General features: G+C 56.5%; 8 protein-coding genes across 8 annotated transcripts; 5 read left to right on the forward strand and 3 right to left on the reverse strand.

Moving 5' to 3' along the window:
• Positions 1–160: 160 nt before the first annotated feature.
• On the forward strand, positions 161–1,841 carry B0H64DRAFT_414031 (cytochrome P450; the record flags this gene model as incomplete). Its single annotated transcript, XM_062805009.1, has 3 exons — positions 161–211; positions 344–1,567; positions 1,656–1,841. 3 exons carry the CDS (start codon positions 161–163, stop codon positions 1,839–1,841), a joined length of 1,461 nt encoding a protein of 486 aa, XP_062663297.1.
• Positions 1,842–3,156: 1,315 nt separating this feature from the next.
• B0H64DRAFT_447678 (uncharacterized protein) lies at positions 3,157–4,477 on the forward strand (the record flags this gene model as incomplete). The annotated part of the gene is made up of 4 exons (XM_062807010.1): positions 3,157–3,236; positions 3,276–3,349; positions 3,434–4,230; positions 4,281–4,477. The coding sequence occupies 4 exons, from the start codon at positions 3,157–3,159 to the stop codon at positions 4,425–4,427; spliced, it is 1,098 nt and encodes a 365-aa protein (XP_062663298.1). The 3' UTR covers positions 4,428–4,477.
• A 410-nt stretch (positions 4,478–4,887) lies between these two features.
• Positions 4,888–5,953, forward strand: B0H64DRAFT_379148 (uncharacterized protein). The gene is made up of 2 exons (XM_062802627.1): positions 4,888–5,513; positions 5,649–5,953. The coding sequence occupies exons 1-2, from the start codon at positions 5,002–5,004 to the stop codon at positions 5,908–5,910; spliced, it is 774 nt and encodes a 257-aa protein (XP_062663299.1). The 5' UTR covers positions 4,888–5,001; the 3' UTR covers positions 5,911–5,953.
• Positions 5,947–7,369, reverse strand: B0H64DRAFT_989 (glycosyl hydrolases family 11-domain-containing protein). The gene is made up of 2 exons (XM_062809065.1): positions 6,560–7,369; positions 5,947–6,412 (listed from the first exon to the last, which is right to left on the reverse strand). Exons 1-2 carry the CDS (start codon positions 7,148–7,150, stop codon positions 6,242–6,244), a joined length of 762 nt encoding a protein of 253 aa, XP_062663300.1. The 5' UTR covers positions 7,151–7,369; the 3' UTR covers positions 5,947–6,241.
• Positions 7,370–9,268: 1,899 nt separating this feature from the next.
• B0H64DRAFT_1026 (uncharacterized protein) lies at positions 9,269–10,572 on the forward strand. Its single transcript, XM_062797676.1, has 2 exons — positions 9,269–9,924; positions 9,983–10,572. Exons 1-2 carry the CDS (start codon positions 9,457–9,459, stop codon positions 10,355–10,357), a joined length of 843 nt encoding a protein of 280 aa, XP_062663301.1. The 5' UTR covers positions 9,269–9,456; the 3' UTR covers positions 10,358–10,572.
• A 97-nt stretch (positions 10,573–10,669) lies between these two features.
• On the reverse strand, positions 10,670–13,813 carry B0H64DRAFT_427980 (uncharacterized protein; the record flags this gene model as incomplete). Its single annotated transcript, XM_062805823.1, has 2 exons — positions 10,670–12,653; positions 12,724–13,813. 2 exons carry the CDS (start codon positions 13,811–13,813, stop codon positions 11,089–11,091), a joined length of 2,655 nt encoding a protein of 884 aa, XP_062663302.1. The 3' UTR covers positions 10,670–11,088.
• A 1,093-nt stretch (positions 13,814–14,906) lies between these two features.
• Positions 14,907–15,634, reverse strand: B0H64DRAFT_447688 (concanavalin A-like lectin/glucanase domain-containing protein; the record flags this gene model as incomplete). The annotated part of the gene is made up of 1 exon (XM_062807011.1): positions 14,907–15,634. One exon carries the CDS (start codon positions 15,632–15,634, stop codon positions 15,143–15,145), a length of 492 nt encoding a protein of 163 aa, XP_062663303.1. The 3' UTR covers positions 14,907–15,142.
• A 1,385-nt stretch (positions 15,635–17,019) lies between these two features.
• Positions 17,020–18,456, forward strand: B0H64DRAFT_447692 (1, 4-beta cellobiohydrolase). Its single transcript, XM_062807012.1, has 2 exons — positions 17,020–17,714; positions 17,787–18,456. Exons 1-2 carry the CDS (start codon positions 17,060–17,062, stop codon positions 18,395–18,397), a joined length of 1,266 nt encoding a protein of 421 aa, XP_062663304.1. The 5' UTR covers positions 17,020–17,059; the 3' UTR covers positions 18,398–18,456.
• The last annotated feature ends 552 nt before the right edge of the window (positions 18,457–19,008 follow it).

Genomic DNA, 19,008 nt, shown 5'->3' on the forward strand with positions numbered 1-19,008 from the left:
ACATGGAGGCTGTGACGTACCAATTCCTGGTGTGAATGAAGTTGAGATGAGTACTTGAGTGTCGGGCTCCCGCCGGCTGTCTTCAGACGAACACACCAAGTGTGTAAGAGGCGAACATTTCCACTCTCCTTACGTCGGCGCCTCTCCGTCGTTATACACCATGACTCTACTTACAACTGTGTTTCCCGTCTTCGTGGCGGTAGCAATCGTTGTTAGACTCTTGCTCTCAGGCAGGAGGCCTAAAAACCTACCTCCAGGCCCACCGACACTGCCTGTCATTGGGAACCTTCACCAAGCATGCAAACTCCAAGGCTTGTTCAAACTTGGTACTGATGCCCCATAGATGCCGGCCCGCGATGCGCACCTCCAATTCGAGAAGTGGGGGCGGGAGTACGGCCCTGTCTACAGCTTGATCCTCGGCACAAAGACACTCATCGTCCTCTCGAGCGACAAGGCGGTCAAAGACCTTCTGGACAAGAAGAGCAACATGTACTCTCATCGCCAGGAGATGTATATCGGGCAGACGCTCTGCAGCGGTGATCTCCGTGTCCTCATGATGGGCTACGATGCAAGATGGCGCATGTGCCGGAAGTTGGTTCATACCCTCCTCAACATTTCGGCTGCCAAGTCCTACGTCCCGTACCAGATGTTGGAAAACAAGCAAATGCTATACGATATGATCACACAACCCGAGCGTTGCATGTACAACATCCGCCGGTACACCAACTCGCTGACTACCACCATGGTCTTCGGCTGGCGATCGTCGGCGTACGAGGACGAGAAGATGATGCAGCTCTTCGAAGGCTTCTCCGAGTTTGCCGAGCTCAATCAAACCGGCTTGGCTGCCCTCGTCGACTTCTTCCCCTGGTTCCCTTATCTCCCTGATTTCCTGCTGCCAGTCCGCGCGAAGGCAAAGGAACTGCACAGGAAGGAGAAGGGCTTGTACCTCGGCCACTGGCTGAAGGCCAAGGAGGAGACCAAGGCGGGCACCATCATGCGCTGCTTCAGCGAGGACCTCGTCGGCGCCCAAAAGACGGAAGGCTTCTCAGACGACCAGGCCTCCTACATCACCGGCACGCTCCTCGAGGCCGGGTCCGACACCACCTCCAGCACTCTATACGCCTTCGTCCAAGCCATGGTGCTCTACCCAGACGTGCAGAAAAAAGCCCAAGCCGAAATCGACCGCGTCGTCGGCCCCAACCGCATGCCCACCATGGACGACGAGCACAACCTGCAATACATCCGCGGCATCGTCAAAGAATCCCTCCGGTGGATGCCCACCACCATCATGGGCGCGGTCCCGCACGCCGCCACCCAAGACGACTGGTACGACGGCCACCTGATCCCCGCGGGCGCGGGCGTGGTCAACAACGTGTGGGCCATCAACACGGACCCAGCGCGCCACCCCGACCCGCGCCGCTTCGACCCGGCCCGCTTACCGCGAACGACCGCCAGAGCCTGGCCGACGCCGCCACCGCCAACCCGGACCCGAGCAGGCGCGACCAACTTCACCTTTGGCGCCGGCCGCCGCATCTGCCCGGGCATCCCACGTCGCCGAACGCAGCCTGTTCCTGGGCGTGGCGCGCATGCTGTGGGCGCTGGACTTTGCTCCCGCGGTGGATGTTGTGAGTGGTCGGCCGGTGCTTCTGGGCCAGGGGGGGCTTACGCAGGAGTTTGTGTGCCAGTCGGTGGGGTTTGCCGTGGCGATCACGCCGCGGTCGGAGGCGAGGAGGCGGATTGTGGTGGAGGAGTGGCTGGCCGCGGAGAGGGACCGGCTTGATCCGTTTACGAAGCAGTGGCGGGTTTCGCCTTTGGCGGGGGGTGGGGCGAGGAAGGGGTAGGGCTTGGGGTTGTTGGAGTGGCGTGTGTGGTTCGAGAAGGTTATCGGAACAATGTTTGTTGGTCTGGAAAGGGGGTTGGAGAAGTGGTGTGGGACCGGGTGAGTATTATACCATTGTTTTTAGGGCTGCTTCTATCTGTGCAAGACGGCTTTGCAGCTGGGGTTGGCGATGGGGTTGGCAGCGTCGTTACCGCTTATAGTTCCAAATTGAACAACTTAACACACAATGCTCTTCTTCAGGATATCCATCCGATGCTCAACGCACCCAGCCATCTTGGACCAATGGACAACAGCAACTACGTTCACATGATAGAAGTTTAACTAGACAGTTGATCCATGCGTTGATTCTCCTCACGAGCTGCCGTCTCGCCTTCTCTCTGACGCCTGAGGTTACCAAGAGGTGAACCAAAAAGAGACCGGAGAGCAAAAGAACATACAACACCGAGGATTCGCTGGTCGTCACCGACCCAACTACTAGTTCGGCTCTCACAAGTTTATCGAGGGGAGAGCGGACGGGATCCCGAGTTCTCTTGTGGATATGGTCGTATGTGATGATCACGTTCGTTGGCGGACGTGAAAAGGGAGTGAGAGTTGCGTTCAGGGGAAGCAACATCATCTTCTCCCCTGCCTCCAGCTATAGCTAGAATCCGTGTATAGGAGCTGCGGTTACGAAACCGGCAGTCGAGCATCTTGACTTCCAAGCTCAGCGACGCATCTGACCAAACTTCCCGCTCCCTTTTGACTTTGCTAAACTTCGAGTGGTGCCCGTCGTTACCCCATCCCCACACCACCCTCCCCCATCCTACCCCTAAGATCAACCCGACACCCCGGATACCCAAAACTGGAGCCCCATGGGGTAACTCGCTGCCGAGCATTTCCATAGTTGTGGGATCCGATAGACCGGACGCGTAACATCCTCCCACATACTCCGGCCACTTCCTCCCACATCCTCCAGCTCCCTCCCACATCTCCCACCACCACTCCGTCCTCCGACTTGACAATCTGAGGGAGCCAGAGGTCCGACCTGAAACCACCACATACCAGAGCCGGGAAGAAGGGACGAACCCTCTATCCACTTTGTTGTGGGGACGGGAGAGCACACGGGAGACTGGGAACCGCATCGTTGGCGCCAGCTGACGACACGCTCACCTCCCAGCTCAGATCATAGGTCCAACTGTACTGTTAGAAGGACCCTCCGAAGCTCCCAGGGCATTCTCGTGACATCTGCATAGCCCAAAGAATCTGTCTGAGCTTAACCTCGACTCTTAAAAGTTCTGCAGGGAGGAACAACCCTCGTCACGACACAAGCAGCCATCATGTCCCGCACCACAACCGCCCTCGTCGTGCCCGAGCTAAACGGTAAGTTCGAGCTGCGTGAAGTCCAGCTCGATGACATGTAGCCGGACGAAGTGCTGGTCGAGATCCACGCCTCCAGGCTCTGCCACACCGACCTGTCCTTCGCAACGGGCGTGCTACCCTGCGAGCCGAACGCCGTGCCTGGACATGAAGGTATGAGATACCTCACCCCACTCTGTTTCCCCCTCATCACGCCCTCGTAGTCCATAGCGACTAACCTCTACACACACACCGCAGGCGCGGGTGTGGTCCTCGCCGCCGGCTCCGCAGTCACCCACATCAACACGGGCGACAAAGCCCTCCTCTCCTTCTCGCACTGCCAGACCTGCGCAGCATGCACGTCCAGCCACCCGGCCTACCGCCACAGCTTCAACGCGCGCAACTTTGGCGGCCGCCGGCCCGACGGCACGCCCTCCATGTTCGCATCCACAGCCGCAGGCTGCTCCGGACAGCGGCAGGGCGTCTTCAGCGCCTTCTTCGGGCAGTCGTCCTTCGCGCGGCACACGCTGGCGCACCGGTCGACGCTGGTGAGGGTGCCGCCGGATACGGACCTCGCGTTGTACGCGCCGCTGGGGTGCGGCATGCAGACGGGTGCCGGGGCGGTGCTGAACTCGCTTGGGGTGAGGCCGGGGAGCTCGGTGGCCGTGTTTGGGGTGGGGTCCGTCGGGATGGCGGCGGTGATGGCGGCGGCGAAGATTGCGGGGGCGGGGACGGTGGTTGCGGTGGATCTGCAGCCGGCGAGGCTGGAGTTGGCTGTGAAGCTGGGGGCGACGCACGCGGTGTTGGGGTCGGAGGACGATGTGGTGGGGAAGATCAGGGAGATTTGCCCGCCGCTTGGGGTGGACTACGCGGTGGACCGCACGGGCGTGCCGGCCGTGATTCGGACCATGATAGATTCCCTGGGGACGAGAGGGCGTGGAGCGACGGTTGGGGCACCGGGGTTTGGGAAGTGCGTGAGCGTGGATGTTATGGAGCATCTCACGTACGGGAAGGAGTATGTTGGGTGCGTGGAAGGGGATAGTTTGCCAGAAAAGGTGAGCTGGTTTGGGATGGGTATGGTTGTTAAGCGTGCTAACTTTAATAGTTCATCCCATACCTGATGGACGTCCACATGAAGGGGAAGTTCCCCATGGAGGAATTCATCCGGTACTACGACTTTGAGGACCACGAGAAGGCGATTGCCGATACCCATTCCGGAAAAGTCATCAAAGCCGTTCTAAGATGGAAGTAACGGATCTGAGCAGATTCAATGGAGAGAAACACGTGGGTGTTGCAAGTCTCGTAACTCGAGAAACAAAAGGATTGACCCGAGCTCGTTAATGGTACAGAAGCCCGAGACTCCCAGACGGAGGACGTGTAGTCTGACAGCTACGTAACCTTTCCTACATAGGACCCGAGCTTCAATGCGAAGGGCGAGGGTTGGCTAGGTAAGGGATATCAAGATCCTATTATGCGCCCAGGTACCTACATTTGACTCGCAATATGCGCTGGTAATAGTTATGTGAATAAGGTGAGATGTGCAGGCTGACGTGAGGGCTAAATACACTCTGTGGCCTGGCTTTGGACCCCTCACTTTAGAGCAACGAACGTACGTTTCCCGACGTAGTATTGAACATATTGGAATGATGAGCGGGGGACCCTCGCCCCGGTCGGAGCCAAAAACAGGCAGTGCTTCTGCGGTTGTCCCACCCGACGATCATGTGGGAGTTGGTTCGGAGATATACGCAACGGGATCTCGGCACGATGAGTGGTGTCGGTTTCCCTTTCTCTATTGCTATCTATCTCTGCTTAGAGATGCCATTACCATGCAGTTACATGCCTTGGCCAAGTGTGCCAGTATTTTTACCTTCATATTAGCCACCGCGTCTGCCTCTGGAACTGACACAGCCAGAGCCTCCAAACATGCCGACAGGCAGGTAGCGCCACGCAACGCCAACAACCAAACCTGCCTACCCGAGTTGGAAGATTCATTCCAGAGAGTCTGGACACTGAACAAGTTCCTCTACCAGGCCACCCAACGTGCCTTTGCCAACTTCCCCCCCAACAACATCCCCTTCAACGACGAGTTCGTCCCCTACAACCGCACGCTCGAGATCGAACTGCACAACGAGCTAGGCGGCTTCACCACGGCCTGCGCCTTTGACGACCCCATCCTCGACAACGCCACCGACAAGTGGTGGCACTGCACCTCGACAGAAGGCCCCCGCGCCCTTCCCAACCTCCCCATCGAAACCTCCATCCAGCTAAACCGCACCACAGGCGGCCTCTTGCTCAACCAGACCTGGTACTGCAACGACACCACCGATGGCGGACCTCCGTAAACCCCCCTTTTCTTTTTCTTACGATACACTCCCAAAACACAAAACACAAAACACAAAACACAAAACACAAAACACAAAACACAAAACACAAAACACAAAACACAGACTAACCCACCACCCACGCAACCCAGCTACCGCGTGGCAACCAAGGGCGTCCTCCCCGACGGCCCCGTGAGGCGGCTGGTCTGCGGCAGCAGCACGGCGGTGGCGCGGAACGTCATCTGCGCCACCAACATCGCGCCGATATGGTGTGACGTGCTGTTTGTGGCGGAGTGGTGCTCGCTCGGCGGTGATCGAGATGGGCGTGGTTGGGCTTTTGACTTTTGGGCGACGGAGGCGGTTTTGGAGAGGTTGGAGGAGGGGTGGGAGGGCGAGGTTCAATACCGTAGATGAGGAGGGTGGGGGGAGAGTCTGGGGGAGGTGTCTGGGGGAGGTGGTTTGAGGGGTTTATCTCTTGAGTCTTTGGTGGCGGTGTCCTTTTTTGCCGGTTTGATAATGCTTACATTTGGTTGGTATATCATCCGAGTCACACGTGGTCTTTGCGGCCGTCGGCAACGGTGGACTCATGGTATGGAACATCATTGATGACTCTCCTATAACTCCCCACCTCGCTATCAGTTGATGGGTTTCATTTTTATCACTAGCATAAAAGTCAAAACCAGAGCTAAAAGAATATAAACTCTTAACTCCCACCATTGTGACACACATCCATGATATGACGTCCCTAGTTGTTCGGGTTTACCGAGTCGGGCTCGTCGGGGTACGGCACTCCCTCCGCCCCAACCTCGCTAACGGTGATGCTCGACGACCCAGTGCTCTGGTAGCCCTCGGTGGCAAGGATCATGTAGTTGTGCGCACCCAGCTTCAGGCCGCTCTGGGTCCAGGCGTCGAAGTGCTAAGTACCAGCAATGTCAGTCATGTTATTCTTCGTGGGGCTGTGCCGGGGGGTTTGGAAGTAAAAGCGTGGTCTCGGGGGGTGCAATGATCAACCAGGACAGCGGCAAAAGGGAACGGGTCAGAGAAAGTCAAGGTTGCGACTTACAGTACCGGTGGTGATCTGACCACCAACACGCTTGGCCCGGCGGACGGACCAGAACTGCATAAATGTGGCCCTCCCTATAATCGAGGGCTGGTTGACACGCTGGGTCTGGTAGATGTCGTAGGTGCCGCCGTCGCTCTCGATGGTACCCCTCCTCTGCGCGCCGCTGCTGGGGTTGTACGAGCCGTAGCTCTCGACAACGTAGTACTCGATCAGTGGGTCCTTGGTCCAGCCGTAGAGGGCGAGGTACGAGTTGACGTTGGCACCGTTCCAGGTGCCGTTGTACTGCACCGTCTTGGGTCCGCCAGGGTTCCAGCCCTTGCCGCCGACCCAGTTGCCGACGTTGTTCCACTGGCTGTTGTAGGACCCGTCGGCGAGGTTGTTGTAGGTGACGCTGCCTCGGCCGTCGGACCAGAAGGAGTAGAAGTAGCCGCTGTGAAAGCCGTTGCCTTCGGGCGACCCTGCTGCTACTCCCCGGCTATCGTGGGCTGTGGGGTAGATCTTGCTTCCCAGATCGAACGACCTTCCGAACAACTCCTCGTCTAGCGGAATGGCGGCCGCGAGAACCGCGGTGAGTAGGAGAGACTTGAGCATGGTGAGGGTAAATGGGTGGGTGAAAGATGGCTGGGAGAGCTAAACGGAAGGGAGGTGGGTATTAGTGAGCGGTGGAAGAGCTTGCTTTATCATTTGTCTTTTCGGTGCCCGGTTGAGGGCCTTAGATGCCAATGATCCCTTCATCCGCGTGTAACCTACCAGCACCTGCTATTAGCGCTCAAGTGGGCAGATGGATAGATGTCCTATTCGGTCCCTTATAGCCTCCCAGAAAAGTAGTTCCCGCCCGGCGCCCAGTCATGGGACCTACTTTTCTCGTAGCTCATAAAACCCTATTCCAACTCCCAGAGTAATCATATCGAGGGGTCAGAAGGTGTGGGTGTCGGGAGTTGAATAATGGGCGGTGTTTACCATTTTACCAGCGGCTAAAGTGTCCGATTGGGCTGGTTTCAGTCGCTATTCTCGGCCCAAAGGCCCAGATTCACAGTGGAAAGGTCTCCGGATAAAGTAGGCGCACCGTTGGAGTTGGGGAAGTCTGGGGAAAGCCGAGAGGTCGGTATCCGTTTTGCAGTCGGCTGGGCCATTCTCCTTTTTTGACGCATGACTGATTTTCGGTCGAGTGCAACTCCAGCAGCAAAAGACTTTCTTTCATTGGTTCCTTGTTCGTCTATTTTCACTATATTCGAATTAGAAGGTATATTCACTAAGGTTATATATCAAGCTTGGGCCATGGACAAGGGGGCGGTGTAGAATATGCTCAGGAAACTTCATTCTTAGTACCATATCTTAGTCGGACAAGATGGTCGCGTTAAAAGGGGGTAGTAAATAAATAGTGCCAAGACCAGTGAAGGGGACACAATGGAGCCGAATTGGTGTCAGAAAGGCTGGGACTCAGGGCAAAAACAAACACCACCGAGGATTCGCTGGTCGTCACCGACCCTATTATTGATCCGGCCTAACCCCCTTTTCACCCTTTGGATAATGGATGGCGAAATGCGTCCCTTTGAACAGCCTCTGTGATACTCCCTATCCTTGGTCAAGCTCTTGGAGCACGACGTCACAAGGAATGTCTGCCCCGTTCAATGGAAATGCAGAGACAACAAGGAAGGTCGTCGTGCGTAGCACCGAACACTTCGTATCAAGAGAACATCAGATACGGTAGGGAGACGCTACATGTAGGTACCGAGGTAGACATATGACTAACCGTATGAGTAAAACGCTAGAAATCCTCAAGCCGTCTACAGTGAGGTGAGGGGGAAAAGGGGCGTGTGGCCCGAGCGAGACCTTGGATAGGTGGTTGAGTCCACCACGGCATGTCTCTCAGCCGCAAATGGGCGGTGGCGAAGTGTGGTGCCCAATCTCTGCAGCGCAACACCGCCCTGTTGATTCTTGATGATGACATACCCCGCACATAAATCATTAGCAGTATCCCGCATCCCTAAGCGTCGACCACTCCATGGAAGACGTGGCGTGCTGAAGGCCCAACCCCGACTAAAGATGGATCGGCCGATACCATTGATTGGTATTACTCCGGCTGCTGAAGACACTGGCATCAAGCCTGAGCCAACTCCCAGATCGCGTGCAACTAGCAGCCGAAGTGCCACCTCCGTGACGGGCGGGGGAGATCTGACCTGGCCGTCATGCGCTGAGAGCTACTGCCCGAGCCTGTAGGCATTCCAGTCTCATTTCGGTTACTCCGGCCACATGTGCACCCACCAAGTACATATAGGCACCCCAGCGCCTTGCGAATACCTATGTAGTTGGTACCTCAAGCTTCTAACACGATTCAGAACCTCTGAGAAGGATGCAGTTCAAGACTTGGTCGTATTTGAAAAGCTTCTATCAAAGAACAGTGCGATCCCGGTCATCAGTCGACAACATGATTTAAAAGGTATGTTGTTTTGGAATGTAATCCGTGTGCCATGCAGCAGATGGTATGGTACCTAGGTACCTAGGCTCTGTTGCCTAGGTACATGTACATGTAAGGTACGCAGACTTACGGGAACCTAGTACGCGAACTTGTTGTTGATGATCACCACTCAACCGAATTCCATGAGGTTAGTGAGCGCTAGGTTCTGGCTAAAACCGTGAGATAGCCAGTTGACAGCTGACAATTGCTCCTAGGTGTTGAAATGCAACCCGTTCACGGCCTGGTATAGCCATTTTTGCTCGCCGTGCCTGCGTGTGTCTTGAACAACTCTTTCTGACCACTCGGCAGTTTTGTCCGTCGTTTCCCACTGAACCCAGCCGGACCAACCCGGCCTGAGTACCACAAGCGGCTCCAGATATCCGCCAGGGCCTTTCGCTGGCTGCTAACACGGCTGGAGGTATCACCTTCTGTCGTCGCGATGATGTCGGGGGCGGGTAAAATAACTCCATTCGGCCTGCTGTCACGGACTCTCCGGCCTGGCACGCCAAGCGAGGCACGCCTAGTATGGTATGTCGTCCCGATTCGCATCTCAGTTCCCTGCAGCGACGACCAGCAGCGGCATGCTCTCAGCAACAACAACCCAAACGATCCGTCAGGATACCTGCACCTAGAGACCGTTATGAAGGACGTACGGTCCTCTAGCATTGCGATTCACATGCGCCATGGCCAGCAAACTACCACTGCGCTGTGCATCGACTCTCAGGATGGCAGGTGGTTTGAGTACTTGGATAAGCCGTATGTCCGTCTTAAGGAGGTGTTAGGTCAAGGAGAAAGAGGTATAGAGTCGGTAGAGTGCCCCTGTGCTTTACACCTGGTTATCCTTTCGAGCGCGGAGAGGTGGTGGCAGGAGGTAATCAAGGGGTTCAACAACGAGGTCCTCGCCCGTGTGAGTTTTCTAGTCTGTCTCTCTTTATCTTTCCAAGACGCCTATCTGACTTGATTAGGAGCGTCAGGTTCTAGAAACCCTTGTTCTGATGGAGCTCTCCCCCCATCACGGAGAGATAACGAAGAGTCTGCACGCCCTGGTAGCGCATGTGCAACGGTATAAGTCAGAGCTGCAGACCGCCTTGCGCATCATCCGCGGTCTGGAAGACACGACAGCAGACCACTCAAAGTGCCATGGAGTGTCCAGCCAGCAGCCGATGTCTCTGCCGTCCCATTTAGCCGAAATTGGCTGCCTCTTTGAGGGACTCATTCTAGTCGTCGAGGAGCTGGAGAAGAAAGTCCTCAGAGTCATTCAGTTGGTACGACTCACATATTTGTTGCCCACCGATCGGGATCGGGTTCTAGTACCCACCGTCCCCCAAAACCTTGTCTAGGCTCTAGAATGATTGTGAGCTGTTGAACCTAACAAATTCACAGCTCTTCGAAGTAGCCCACCTCGCAAACGACAAGGTCCTCGTCAAAAATGGTGTGGCAACACGTAAGATCATGAAATCCACACGCTCCCAGCAGATCTTTTCAGGTCGTATGGCTCGAGAATCGCAACAGATGGCGAGGGATATGAGGATGGATAGCATTTCCATGAAGACGGTGAGATTAAGGCGAGCGGCCAACCTTCCGGGAGAGGCCAGTGTTCTTTGGCGCTGACATGGACGATATTGCTAGATTGCTATTCTTACTTTGTTTTTCTTGCCGGCGACGTCGTATGCTGTGAGTGTGCTTCTGTATCTTCCTTTCCTTCGTCTTGAGATGCGACATCAGAAACTGACAAAGTGCCATCTCGGCCAACACAGGCGATCCTGTCTATGCCGTTCTTCGACCAAGATGCATGGATGGGCAGTGCAGAACGTGTATGGGTGTGGGTGGTGTTGACAGTACCGACCACAGTGGTGGCAGTTGTGATTTATGTGATATTTACGAGGCGAGGTCTGAAAAAAGAGAGCGATGCCCAGGGCCAGGAGGAGGAAGACGCCGACCTGAGCAGTGTGAATTTTGATCTCAACTCCTGAGATAACGGACAGAGTCTGCAGATGAGTGATCTATATAGGCATAGTGGTTTGCTCAAAGTCGGGAGAAATAAATAGGTAGGTACCTCGAGTGGCTCGAACTATTCCCGTTGTCCCAACATAACGTGCAACCGGGGCAGCGATCTAATCAAATTCTGGACTGATCGCGCGCTTTGGCCCTCAGGATCACCCAAAGCAACCTTCACTTCAGGTATTTTCCTTATCCTCTCAAACCGATCCTCCGGCGAAACCCCCACGTCGATGTTGGGCCAGCGGAGAAGGTGATGCACAAAGACGGCGATGCTATGGTGCGCTTGACTTTCTACATTGGCGAAAAGGACCCCAAGGCGGCGAAAGTCGGCAAGAGCTGTCGAAGGAAGCAGTGGTGTCTCGGCGAGATCGCGAACGGCGATGGAGACTTTGTACTCGAACTGTGTGAATCTAGTTCGCAAATACGCCGCCAGCTCATCTACTGTCTTGAAGTGGACCGATACCTTGCGCAGCGAGTCCCACCGGAAGAGTGACCGCGCAGCCTTGGGGTTGTCGACGAGGAGCAGCAAAGCCTTGGCCGTGTTCAGCGTGACGGCGTCAGCGTCCTTCTCCAGACGACAATATGCCTGGGTCAGCTGGTAGAGGAAGCGTAGGAAAACGACCGTCCTACGTTTCTCGGCGCTGAGCAGGCCCTTGTGGCGCGAGTCGGAAAGCGCTGCGTTGGCCACGATGAAGCCGTCCATGGGATAGCGCAGAAGCGTAGGGGGTTTGTGGTCGACTGTGAGGCAATCTCGGAACCCGCGGATGATAACCTCGTGGAGCGGGCCAACACCCATGCTCGTATTTTCATCTGCCCCGGTCAACGGGGGCGGTATGTCCTCAACCTCTGCTTCGGAAAGCAGCATGTCCAGCTCCCATCTGATTGCCCTCTGCAGTGCCAAGTCTTGCTCCCGTTCAATGCCATCCTCCTTCCCATCCGTACCGAGTCCTGCGTGCAACAGGTGTTCTAATTTGACATAGAGGATGCTAAAGAACACTAGCGGTGCGTCGGCGTGCGCGAATCTGTGTTGGGTTGCGAGACTGACGGACTGCAGCCACGCGGCTTTGTTTGCAATGTACGAGACAAGGGGCAGGGCCGACACAACCGTCTCGCTATCGGGGCTGGAGAATCCGTGCCCAAATCTCTCGACACAGTTACTACATGCGAGGATGCGTGAGATGACATCAGTTTCCGCGTAGTTACCCATGGTCAGGGGAAAGGCAAGTGTCGACATGCTTCCCGGCCGAGGGAAGTTGGGCGTGCTCTTGGCCGTTGGGGGTGCAACCAAGAGGAGATGAACCACGGAATTGCTGCTGCAGACCGTGCATGATGCTCGATACGCGAGTTTTGGGTTCGATGGTAAGGCGAACCCGGTCTTGATTGGCCGGGGCCCGTTTTCCTTCGCCTTCAAGCGTGTCAGGCGTTCATCGCCGTGGTTGATGCCGCGGAAGTTGTCGGAGGCGATCGTGATGGACATTGCCGAAAGCCGTTTCATGAAGCATTCGGACTCTCGACGGTGACGAGGCGCATCATGGCCCGAGTCACATTCCCGCTTACTCCGATTACTGTAAAGTCCAGTTGACCTCGAGCCTGATTTAGACCTAGACTCCTCACCAATGTCGAATGCAGGTCCTCCTGAGAGAGTTGTGGTATCAGCGTTACGACCGTGGGCGTGAGATTAGAGAAGATCGCACATCCCACTTACCGCTATCCGAAGCCAAGTCTGCCGCTACCTTGTCAAAAAGCCGCGACGGTTTCTGTGGCGCTTCCTTTAAGCCTGGTCCATTGTCAAGGACGCCATCGGTCCGGTCGAGTTTGCCGAGCCAGTCCAGGAGCTTGCCCTCGACACCTCTTGATTTAGCCGTGAGCGTAACCGTCTTCAAGTTTTCCTCGTTGTCGAGTATTGTGCCCACTATCTCTTCAGAAACGGGGAGATTCTCGAGGAAGGCATCGAGGTCCAGCTTGAACTTCCCCCCATTCAGCAAGATCTCATTGGGATCAAGGTCCGTTGGGGGCGGCACATGGACTCTCATCAAGTTCTCATACGAGGTCTGTGGCAAGTCCTCCCATGGGGTATCGTAGTCGAAATGTGGATTTTGAGATCCGGGCGGAAGCAGGGCGGAAAAGCAGCCCTTTGTCTGAATAACATAGGTCTTGTTAAATTCAACATTGGTGTAGAGGAACGCCACGTGGGGGCTGGCGGCGAAGACGGAAAGGCCGACGGTGATGTTGCACTGGCTAGGCCGCTCGAGCTGGTCACCGAAGACAGCGACTACAGCCCCCTTCCCGTGCATTCCGTAGTCGGCCAGACTCCTTGCGAACTGGTGGACGAGCGGGGTGTCGATGAGCCCGTCCGTCAGGAGGAACCAGAAGGACGATTTCTGCAGCTGGAAACGACAATCTGGATCGGCCAGGATAGCGTTTGGATCCGTCCCACCGTCTGAGTCCAGGTCATCTAAGCGGCCGACTGGGAGCGGCTGATGCGCGTTGTCATTCCAGGGCAGAATGGTGACGTTGTCGAGCAGTTTAGGAGGGATGAGCGAGCAAATGCTGCGAACCGCCTTCTTTTCCGCCGTCAGCGTCTCGCCGTAAGTGCTGCCCGAGACATCGACAGCAATGCAAATATTCGAGTCCCTGAACAGGCCACCCGTCTGCTGCGTAGGGATGGCTGCCTCAGTCCGTGCCCTTGTTGTACCGGTCGTGATTGTCGCATCGTCCTTGTCAGCGGTGACGGGCACCGGCGTTCCGACGTCAGCGCCGTCAACTTGAATTTCCATGGTCTCTGTCTCTTCCATGGGTACCTAGGTGACTGGATGTACTTCAAAAGAGGACGACAGGAACTAGGTAGGTTTGGGATTTTGGCTGGCCCCAAAACAAACGGGAAATTTACAAGTCACGGACACGGAAGAGGGCGGGGTAGAAAAAGCATGACTTGTGGCATCGTGGCTTGGTCCTGTGGGTGGCAAGCCTGGCGCTGGGTTGACCGACGGGGCGTTCTGAATGGGCGAGTGCGTGGGCGAGGCGTTGGAATCATGGTAGCACAACTGCATTTCCGCCTACCCGCCTAAGTGGCTGTGCGCATAAGGTACCTACCAAGGTATAACTGCGGACGAAGACAACCTATCACCTACCTGTAGCGATCAGCCCCGCCCCCTGCCTCGGCGCAGGCGACGACACACCCTTTTGTCCCGTCCCTCCTTCACAACCTACTTAAAGTTGACGAACCCAGCTAAATAAAAGTCTCTGGCTGAAACTCCGTTTACATCAGTCGACACTTGACCATCTTCGAGTTTGTATCGAAACCATTCTGTCACTGGCAGACAATATGGACCGAGTGAATGCCACCGCTGAAGACACCCAGGCCGAAGCCACGCCCTCCAGGGGAGAGCCATCACAGGGTCTACCGTACACCACATTTTATGACCCCAAATGGACCACACAGGGCGTCGGCGGTTCGACAAGGGCCCCGCCCCAGCCCACTCGCGACCAAACGGTGGTGTTTCGGCCTCCGCAGGGCCCACGAGTGCCAGGTGGTGGTGACACACCGGCTTCCGGGTCCGTTGGAGGACAAGCCCCTTCAGAGAACCGCGGCCAAAGCAACAGCAGTGCGTGGTCAGATTACTCGACTGCAGCCCGCAAGCTACCCAACACATGTAAGACAGCGCTCCGGTTACACGTCAAGGGTGGCGCACTGACTGTGCGTGCGAAATGATTATAGGATACCGGACATTATAATATGAGGACATGCGAACCTTCAAACGAGATTGGTTGATGGGATAACTATGTGGCAGTAAACCCATGTATGTGGGGAGTGGTGGCCATGGCGGGGGGCATAGGCAGTTTAGGCCGCATGGTCTGAGACGGCAGTAATGAATGAGTTTATGGGCATCGGGCCTTCCTGTACTTTTACAGCCAGGGGTTCTACTGACCGTTCCGCTCCATCTTACTCGGAATAACCTGGGGGTTTATGTTATAATCAATTGTCCCTTTTCATAAATGAGAACGATGGGAATGGAGACTAAGTTAATACGGAACGTAAACTACCTACCTAGGTGGTAATTAGGTAGCTGGCCCTACAACCGTAGGAGAGGATATAGGTGGTTATAGGTGCAACCCCATTTACCTTAGACGCCTTCAAACTCGCACTCCTCGCTCTCGCACTTATACAAGCCAGGGGGTCCACAGGTGTGAGGCACAATACAGGTGGCGGGCCTGTTGGCCTCCCACACGTCCAGCTCGTTGCAGCAAGAGCCCTTGCCCTGAAAATTAGGCTCGCCGTTGATAAAAGGCGGGACGAAGCACTGGGCGTCGCAGTATCCGGTTCCGTACCGGGCACCGCCGGTATTTAGCTCGCTCTTGCCTCCGTCCTGGGCCATCTCGGAGAGATAGAGAGCGCCGTTCATGCCGCAAGGCGACTTGGAAACGTCGACGTCGAAAGTGAGCTCTTGTCCGGTGAGCTTCAGCATCTCGTACTTGCTCTCGGAGAGGAGGTAGGGCCTGGGGCCGGCGAGGGAGCCGTCAGGGTGGAGCTGCTTCATAATCAGGACACTCCCGTCGGTGAAGACATCGTAATCTTCATCGTTTGTGATTCCGTCATGATGCAGTTCTCCTGGCATATCGCCGCGTCAGGGCAAACCGTGGCATTGGGCGCATTTCCCCAGTCGCCCCAGTTGATGCTAGGGTTGTTGCATTGGTAGACGGGATGGGCGAGACTGTCAATGACGAGGGCCGTATTATGGGGAGTGCATCCATCGGCCTTGGTGCACGTCCAAGTCGTCAAGCGAGGGTGGTTCTCAGCGAAATATGCACCTTTGGAGGAGCGTAGTTAGAAGCCATGGTGGGCCGTCGCGTCAGAGTTAAAGGACTGCGGATCCTGTACCGACCTGATCCCAGGGCGGCATGGTGCGGCTGAGTGTCCTGAATGAGTGTTTGGTCATGTCGGTCACCTCAGGGGACACCGGTGGTTCGACCCGGGGAAGTGACGCGGAGAGCGACTCCCCACATTGCATTGCATCGATGCATTGTGAATGATTTCCTGGTGCTGGGTATCTCCAACGGCATCCCCTGCGTGGCACAACTGGCCGCTCTTGGCGATGAGTCGGATCCCGGTTGCGGGTGCCCCTGAGGACCCCGGAGGACCTCGCCGGAGTATTCCTTGCTTGACCTGGGAACGAGGGCCCAGCGAGAGTGACATTCCAAGCGCTTGTCGCCGAAAGAGAGACCGGCTCCACCAAGCTAATTGGTGCGCCTAACGCGAACCAGCATTAGGGCCGGGTTGTGGAGCGCGGGAGTTGCGTCGACGAGAGTTTGTGAGACAGCTCCAACGACCATGGCACGAGAGCGGTATAAATGGCTCCGCGGCTCCGTCAGTTCCCACGCCGCATCAGGGTGCGGGAGCTTCCTCCGCGTCGGAACATCGGCGACAAATCCGTGAGCGGGCCGATCAAGGGGCTCACGCGAGTTTCCACCGACTGGTCGACGTCTTGGTCAAGGGCCAAGAACCACGTGCCATCGGGGAGCCCGAGAGTCTTCACTCGCCCCGGGCCAGGGACCACGCATGTTACAGAGCCACATGCGGTGACGGTGTGATCCTCCCAAATTTGGGTGGCCAGTACCAAGATACGAATACTATATCGCCGACCGGCAAGTGTAACCGTGCGATGAAAGTATACATACCTCGTCGTGTATCCCAAACGCAGACCTCAACCACTCGCACTGCCAAGCATACTGCCAAGTGGCACCGTCGAGTTGGCGCTCACATGGCAACGGTTTCCCTGTCGACCAACGTTCGGGAACGCCGGGAGGTTCTCCGTCCTGGCTCCGAAAGAATGACCAAAAGGGAACGGACGCTACACTACGGAGTAGAGATAGTCGTACCAAGACAGACTGGAGGTAGTATACAGACACAATAGGACGAATCATGCCGATCCCCACTCATAGATGCCCTAGCTGAAATAGTTGAAATACCCCGACCAACAGGCCGATTGAAGAGTGCTTTGCAGAGGTCTACCAGCCGATAATCATCAGCAGTACGGGTCAACATGCGTTCCTTTGCTCTCCTCGCCGGCCTCCTCGCCACCGCCTCGGCTCTTCCCGCGCTTGAGCCGCGGCAGTCTGGCAACCCCTTCTCTGGCCACACCCTGCTCGTCAACCCAAACTACAGCGAGTCGCTCGAGCAAACTCGCGAGGCCTTGGTGTCGGCTGGAGACCAGACTAGTGCCGACAAGGTGAAGTTCGTTCAGGAGAAGGTCGGCACCTTCGTCTGGATCTCCAACATTGCCCTCCTGACCGATATCGACGACGCCATTGCCAATGCCCGTGCCGCGAAGGAGAAGGGCGAGAACCCCATTGTCGGTCTTGTTCTATACAACATCCCCGACCGTGACTGCAGTGCCGGCCACTCTTCCGGTGAGCTAAGCTTGGCCGACGGTGGTCTCGCTCGGTACCGCACCGAGTACGTGCAGCCGTTTGCGCAGAAGCTCAAGGCAGCGTCGGATCTCCAGTTCGCCGTCGTTCTCGAGCCCGATGCCATGGGCAACATGGTCACTGGCGAAACCGAGTTCTGCCAAAACGCCCGTGAGCCCCAACAGGACGGTATTGCCTACGCCATCCAGCAGCTCCAGGCCAGCAACGTCCACCTCTACCTTGATGTGGCCAACGGCGGTTGGCTTGGCTGGCCGGAAAACCTCGAACTGAGTAAGTCTCATTCTTCTGTGCTAGTGTGCGGAAGAGGCACGGGCATTCACTAACCAACCACCACCTCACCAGCCGCCGACGTGGTCGCCACCATTCTCCAAAAGGCCGGCAGCAGCAACCGCATCCGGGGCTACGCGAGCAACGTCTCCAACTACAACCCCTACAAGACGGACAACCCGCCGGCCTACACCGAGGGCAGCCCGTCGCCGGACGAGTCCCGGTACGCTGACAACCTCGCGGCGGCCTTCGGCGAGCGCGGCCTCCCGACGCAGTTCATCATCGACCAGGGCCGCGTGGCGCTCGACGGCGCGCGCGAGGAGTGGGGCGAGTGGTGCAACGTCTTCCCCTCGGGCTTCGGCCAGCCCTTCACCACCGAGACCGGCAACGCCAACGTCGACGCCGTCGTCTGGATCAAGCCCGGCGGCGAGTCCGACGGCGAGTGCGGCATGGCCGGCGCCCCGCGCGCCGGCGCCTGGTTCGACGAGTTCGCCCAGATGCTCGCCAAGAACGCGCACCCGGACATCAGCACCGGCGGCAACAACGGCGGCGGCGGCAACCCGAACCCGGGCGGTGACTGCGCGGCGAAGTGGTCGCAGTGTGGAGGGCAGGGGTGGACCGGTGCGACCTGCTGCTCCGAGGGCACTTGCCAGGCGTCCAACCAGTGGTACTCGCAGTGCGTGTAAGGCAGTGGGAGAGTCAGAACAGCATTTTGTATTTCGATATCCACAAGAGTAACCTCTCGTTCTACCTGGGGGAAAGTCCCCATCAGATGACAAGAACTGGTCCCCTAATACCCATGCAGGCGGTGCGATCAACTATACGATTTGCAATGTTGACAAGGCGTCTGGATGTAAACCAACCACAGAACGAGGCAGTCTAACCCTCATCAACAACCCGACCAACATCATCCATCTCGTGCCGCGCAGAGCAAGCACGCCTCAGCCGCCGAGGATAGGACGTTCAACACCTGGAGACTGAGAGCCTTTGGCAATTCTCGCTCACATGGTGGGCCGGAGGGAACAAGATATATACCAAATGAACAAGAAATAATCACGCTTGTACCGGTAATCAAATCGCCAAGAAGCCTTCTTTTTTTTGCGTTGCTGGAAGGGCGTGCTTCTTCCGCCACCGTGTCATCCGTTCTACCCATGCTTTCACTGTCCTACTCTTAAACCTAGAATTGGATTTGGGGATAGGTTGGGATAAACCTGGAAAGACGAGTAAAAAGGTCAAAAACATACAACACCAGGGATTCGCTGGTCGTCACCGACCCAACTACTGGTCTGGCCCTCAC

The sequence above is a fragment of the Chaetomium fimeti genome, assembly GCF_033439085.1.
Source record: "Chaetomium fimeti strain CBS 168.71 chromosome Unknown B0H64scaffold_1, whole genome shotgun sequence".
In the NCBI taxonomy this organism is placed as follows: domain Eukaryota; kingdom Fungi; phylum Ascomycota; class Sordariomycetes; order Sordariales; family Chaetomiaceae; genus Chaetomium; species Chaetomium fimeti.

Excerpts from the sequence above, each read along its gene's own strand:
- B0H64DRAFT_379148 (XM_062802627.1), top strand. The coding sequence starts at position 5,002 with ATGCAGTTACATGCCTTGGCCAAGTGTGCCAGTATTTTTACCTTCATA. Across the intron at positions 5,514-5,648 it reads ACCACCGATGGCGGACCTCC|CTACCGCGTGGCAACCAAGG; the intron begins GTAAACCCCCCT and ends CACGCAACCCAG.
- B0H64DRAFT_989 (XM_062809065.1), bottom strand. The coding sequence starts at position 7,150 with ATGCTCAAGTCTCTCCTACTCACCGCGGTTCTCGCGGCCGCCATTCCG. Across the intron at positions 6,413-6,559 it reads GTCAGATCACCACCGGTACT|CACTTCGACGCCTGGACCCA; the intron begins GTAAGTCGCAAC and ends GCTGGTACTTAG.
- B0H64DRAFT_1026 (XM_062797676.1), top strand. The coding sequence starts at position 9,457 with ATGATGTCGGGGGCGGGTAAAATAACTCCATTCGGCCTGCTGTCACGG. Across the intron at positions 9,925-9,982 it reads ACAACGAGGTCCTCGCCCGT|GAGCGTCAGGTTCTAGAAAC; the intron begins GTGAGTTTTCTA and ends TGACTTGATTAG.
- B0H64DRAFT_447692 (XM_062807012.1), top strand. The coding sequence starts at position 17,060 with ATGCGTTCCTTTGCTCTCCTCGCCGGCCTCCTCGCCACCGCCTCGGCT. Across the intron at positions 17,715-17,786 it reads GCCGGAAAACCTCGAACTGA|CCGCCGACGTGGTCGCCACC; the intron begins GTAAGTCTCATT and ends CCACCTCACCAG.